The 5296-nt window shown below is 33.8% G+C and overlaps 1 protein-coding gene across 1 annotated transcript; it reads right to left on the bottom strand.

Annotated features, from left to right (window-relative positions):
- Positions 1-435: 435 nt before the first annotated feature.
- Positions 436-3756, bottom strand: LOC110444809 (probable 4-coumarate--CoA ligase 1; the record flags this gene model as incomplete). Its single annotated transcript, XM_021489166.1, has 4 exons — positions 3619-3756; positions 2897-3099; positions 1656-1824; positions 436-604 (listed from the first exon to the last, which is right to left on the bottom strand). Coding segments are annotated over exons 1-4 (679 nt in total), but the record flags the coding sequence as incomplete, so codon positions are not given.
- Positions 3757-5296: the final 1540 nt, after the last annotated feature.

Below are 5296 nucleotides of genomic sequence, written 5' to 3' on the forward strand. Positions count from 1 at the left end.
GCCCAAATATTGCAATGTCAGCAGCAGATTTATTTTGGTTGCTTTTGTGTCCCTAAGGAGAGGGGAAAAACAAATCCCAATTCTGCATGGGGTTTCCAATGTTAGTCGCCTTTATGATCATGCAGTGGGTAATAGCAGGAGCATTATTTTATCAAACCCCGACCTGCAAGGGTGACAGCCACTTTTGCCCAAATTTTAATGATAACTATTTCCTAAAACACCCTATCTGTCATTTTAATACATGTATTCTCCCGCTGATTCAATTGATAATAGTTCTTTAAAAAATGACTTAATACCTCAGCACATACAACTCTCAATAACAGATCCAAATTATCATTCTTAAAATAAATATTTCTATGCATAAGTCTTTTGGAAGTAGTTTCATGTCACATTTGTACACAAAATAAAAACCCAGTAGAAACGTAGACAACATACCTTGAACAAGTGTTGACTTAAACCTGTTTAAGTACTCGTTATACAAGGAGGAGGCCAGTGGTGCAGCAGAACAGAAGGGAGTACGGATACTGGTCAGGTCGTACTTTTCTACCATAGGATGTTTGGCTAGGAACAAGGCAATAGGTGGAACCATCTGTAGAATTGTCACCTGATCCAAACATGTTTATTTAGACGTTAATTACTTTAATGGTAAAGGGAATCGTCTAGGTTAATTCCCTAATTCTGATTTATTATTTACATCAGTGAAAAGTAATTGTTATCATTTAGGAATTATTTTCGCTTTATTTGCAAATAAGCGCATCCTTTTCGACGTATACTGCTGTTGTCGACAGGCGAAAATTTCGCAATGCAACCCCGTCGGTACATGAATGATAGGTTAGCAACGATCATTCATATAGTACGATACTATTTTAACAATATTTCTTTTCGGGATACTCGTACCACTGCCAAAGACAAAGCAATGGAAACTGCTTTTTAAGGTATGGCTATATCTTTGATAAATCATTTTTGAATAGAAAAGTATACATTGCTGGACTTTTATGAAGGGATAATGTAAGATGAATTGAACAAAATGTAATCAACAAAAGTGTTCTGAGAGTAAAATATTCTGCGGGGCTAGACTGGGATGTCGAACCCTGGATATCAGATTATTATACCATCGCTGAAAACGATAGAGCAATTAACCTAGGCAACAGAAGTGTACAAACCCAAATGTGCAACAATTATATCCAAACGGAAATTAAGGGGAGGTTACTGTGTATCAGAAAAACGGCATTGCAGTGATAAATCATTTCTGAAAAGAAAACCATACCTTGCGAGACTTTATAAAATATAATGAAGATGAATTCAAAATATTATCATCAATATAGTGTTCTTCAAAACATAGCGGGGCTAGACTGGGATTCGAACCCAGGACTTCAGACTAGTATACTACTGCTCTAGCAGACTGAGCTACCTAGTCATCATACATCTGGTGAAGAAGATAAGCTAGACGAATTCATGTTAAACATTTTCATATAAACAAGTACTTCGACATTATGACTGCAAATGTTATATGACAAAGATACAAGAATGAGTATTATAAAAAAGCAAGAAACGCAAATTCAAAGTTAAAGTCGGCACGAACTGACAAAAAACGGAATCACTTGCAATTACAATGTTACAGTTAATTCAAGCTTGATTATGAAATAAGTTCTTACCCTGTGCTGTTCAATGGCAGCAAGGAAGGGTTCAGGCTCGAATCGGGGCATGGTTACAAGGACGCCTCCCTCCTGGACAACACCCATCAGAATGGGAATCATACCGTAACAGTGGAACAAAGGAAGTATGCATAAACTTGTGTCGTCAGCAACGGATTTCGATAAAAGTCTGCATAAATATATCAAAGGTTTCTCTTAGAATCAAGGTATATTTTCAGCATTACCTGCATGCATTTCTTGTCAGATCGCTTAAACACAAATGAATAATGCTATGATAGTAAGAAGAAACTTATTGGCTTTTGACAGGCTTCGTGGTATGTGTTTGTGCGGTTTGGTACATGACCGTTCTACTTTTAAATGAAAGGGTTCACAGGTTGTACCTACCCGCCACGTGCATTACTCGCATGAAAAACACGTGCGTCTCCAATGTGGCCACCTATTACTGATGTCCGTTTCGCTGATGAAGCATATTACGCTTACCCTTCCAGAACGCCTGGTCGTATTCTCATTTTATTTCTTCATCTTTCTTTTGTTCATATTTTGCGTAGTTTTAACGACTTTAAAATTGAATCACATTTGGTTTAATTTTTTAAGAATTTCAATCCACTTGAGTTTTTTTATGGACAGTTCAGAACCTATGTGAAACTACTGTAATACAAAGATATTTTATATGTTTAAATAATGAAATATCGCAAATGATGACCCCGGATGCATTGCATATAAAATGGAAATTATGCATCGGGAGTTTTGATAGTGCTTGTATGGAATATAACCATTTATCACATTTCTATTATAAAAGATATTATGCAAGAATTAGTGTCCTCGGAGTCCGATTTCAATAGTTCCCTACATAAAGATGTGACACCTAAATTACACATAACTTTTATAGATAATAGAATTGTTGTGTTCATAAAAAATAAAAAATAAATTAAATTAAAACAAGTTTGTTTCCTAAAACTTATTTTAGTAATTGTCAATCTCACTTATTATTACTTGAATGTAGTAATTTGTACAATTTTATTTACATTTCTGTTTTGTAAATAACAAAGCAATCTCGTTATGGATAAAATAACATTTTAAAAACATGCAATGAAATACGGTTATTTCATTTTCGAGGAGACGTTTAATTATATGATGATGCTGTTTATGTGATCGCGTATTGAAATTATTGCAGATATGTTATTTGAAGTGAAATTACACAAATCTTGTAAGAGTCTAAATCATTATAAAGTTAAACTAACCTGAACTGTTGTAGATTTGAAACGACATTCATGTGTGTAAGCATGACGCCCTTTGGTAAACCTGAAGTGCCGCTCGAGTAAGGCAATAGAGCCACGTCGTTGTGTGGGTCAATGTCCAGGTTCTCATTGTAGTGACTCCCATCATCATCCAGGAGGGACGAAAATGACCGATATCCATAAGCCTGTCCGACTACGATTACATTCTAACAAGAAATAAAAGATATATTGTTCGTAAAGGCAACTGTATTGCGAATGATCGCAATCGTCTTCATTATATTAGATTTAGGATGTTCGTATGTAGACTATCATCTGTTTTGGGGCTTTTTTGTAATGATAAAATTTAGTTTGTGCTAAGACTATGATATGTATTACTTGGTAGACTATGATGAAACGTGGGTTTATTGAGATCAATGTGTGCCCTAATTTGTGCGTTGTCAGTGCTTTCTCTTCGTGTTGTTGTATTCCAATTCATCTGAGAAAATAAAGAGAATAAAAGATATATGATTGATACCTTTTATTTATATTTATCACTGTAATTGAATTCTATTTTGATGATAAGGAAAGTATTTTTCAATGACAGAACAATCTTCTTTCAGACAATATTTTTTTCATTTTTGAGACGATAATTAAAATAACCGTCAGATAATAATTTGTGTTGCTTCAGACATACAAGTCTTGCTTGGTTCATATTCCGACAAATAGAATGCTTCGTTTCTCATTACCTTAATTTCGTTTTGCAGGTCCCTATCCCCTGCTATAGTTTCTTTGACTAATGGAAGTAGTGTCTCGATTATAACCACACCAACAGTCCCGGAATGATGGAAATGTCGGGAAAGTTCAGCTGAAGTTGAAAACAGCATGACAAAATGCAAATAAAGTATAAGCCTTACCGCAGTAGTATGATAATGATCTGTTAAATCACTAATTTTTAAAGGGGTTTTTCATTTCTGGAAATCTTCAATTCAAAGGTCCAGGAAGTTATTCAAATCTGGTATAAAGCAATTCTCCGTTTACGTGTGTACTTTAAGAGTGCATTGACTGTACTAACGAAGTAATGTTTTGTCGGGAAACCATGAAATTTGGGCTCCACGAAAATATCTAATTTCGCAAAATTGCCGTCTTTGAACATGATTCATTTGCTGCTACTGAGTTCTAATTACAGTATTTTGTTTTTAAACTCCTATTCTAAAATGTGTTGTAGCTTAAGACACTTAAACGGTATAAAAAATGTATATCATAAATTCATACAAGGGAATGTTGCGACAAAAGAAAGATCCCATGAACCCTCGAAAGAATAAACCAATATTGTTTTTAATAGGATGTTCACATATCATGTTACCTTTTTTACCCTCGGTTCATAACATTCAGCTGTGTTCTATTTTGGCATAAGAATATATCTTATATTGTCCGTCCATCATCTCATGAATTCCAAAAACGTTAAAATTCTTCCATATTTCCAGACCATTTATGTGAATCTTTGTGTTACACTTATTTAAACCATTTCAATTACAAATGTCAATTACAAAATTAATTCATAAAACATCAACAAACATTAAATATCTAAACGTTAACATATGTTAGCGCTCGGAATGATGTTGACTTCATGCAAAGCCCAGTTTAAGTTCTTTTCGTATGTAGACAACATATTTTTTTAAATCAATATCCTTTTTGTGAAGCTCATAGAAAACAGGGTTATTTTATCATGATATGAAAATGGTTTGTTTAGTAATATTTATTAATGCCTAACCAACTGCTAAGTAAAACAAAAGGAAAGAAAGAAACTAAAGAAATATAACCGTAGTTATAGTTCGCACTTATATTTCCATCTATTGACAACAGTTCTTGATTCATGAGCATCATGCCTGAGCGCTTTAGAAATCTTTAACATGCATGAAATCAATGATTGTATTTTCATTGATTAGCATATTTTAGCACTATTGAAATAGTGCAAAGACACTGAAATATGATTATCGCTTAAATGAGTGGTTTAAATAGTATGAATTTTGTAAAATTTGAATTCATAAATATTGTGTTGATGATAAGTCAAAAGCGTATAAAGCCCAAGTTTCAAACTGAATGCGATATTCAATCCTGTGTTAAGTTTGGACTAATTCTGATTTTTTGGTATTGTTTGTATTATCTTATTATAAGTAATTATGTTGAAGGCAAGGATCAGTTGACTGAGATAATTGCCTTGATATACTCAAGTGGTAAAAGGAGCTTATTTAAATTTGCGTAAATTGCGTGAAGTGTAAGCCCTGGAATTTTGAGGATGTGTTCATGAATATTATTGTTGTTATTATCAAAGACAATGCAATATTTCACTATGAGAAATGCAGCACTTCACACTTCATCGCTATTCCGTCTTTGCGTATTGCAGAATTATCTTCTCTTGGGAGC

The sequence above is a fragment of the Mizuhopecten yessoensis genome, unplaced genomic scaffold, assembly GCF_002113885.1.
Source record: "Mizuhopecten yessoensis strain PY_sf001 unplaced genomic scaffold, ASM211388v2 hete_36176278, whole genome shotgun sequence".
Lineage (NCBI taxonomy): Eukaryota > Metazoa > Mollusca > Bivalvia > Pectinida > Pectinidae > Mizuhopecten > Mizuhopecten yessoensis.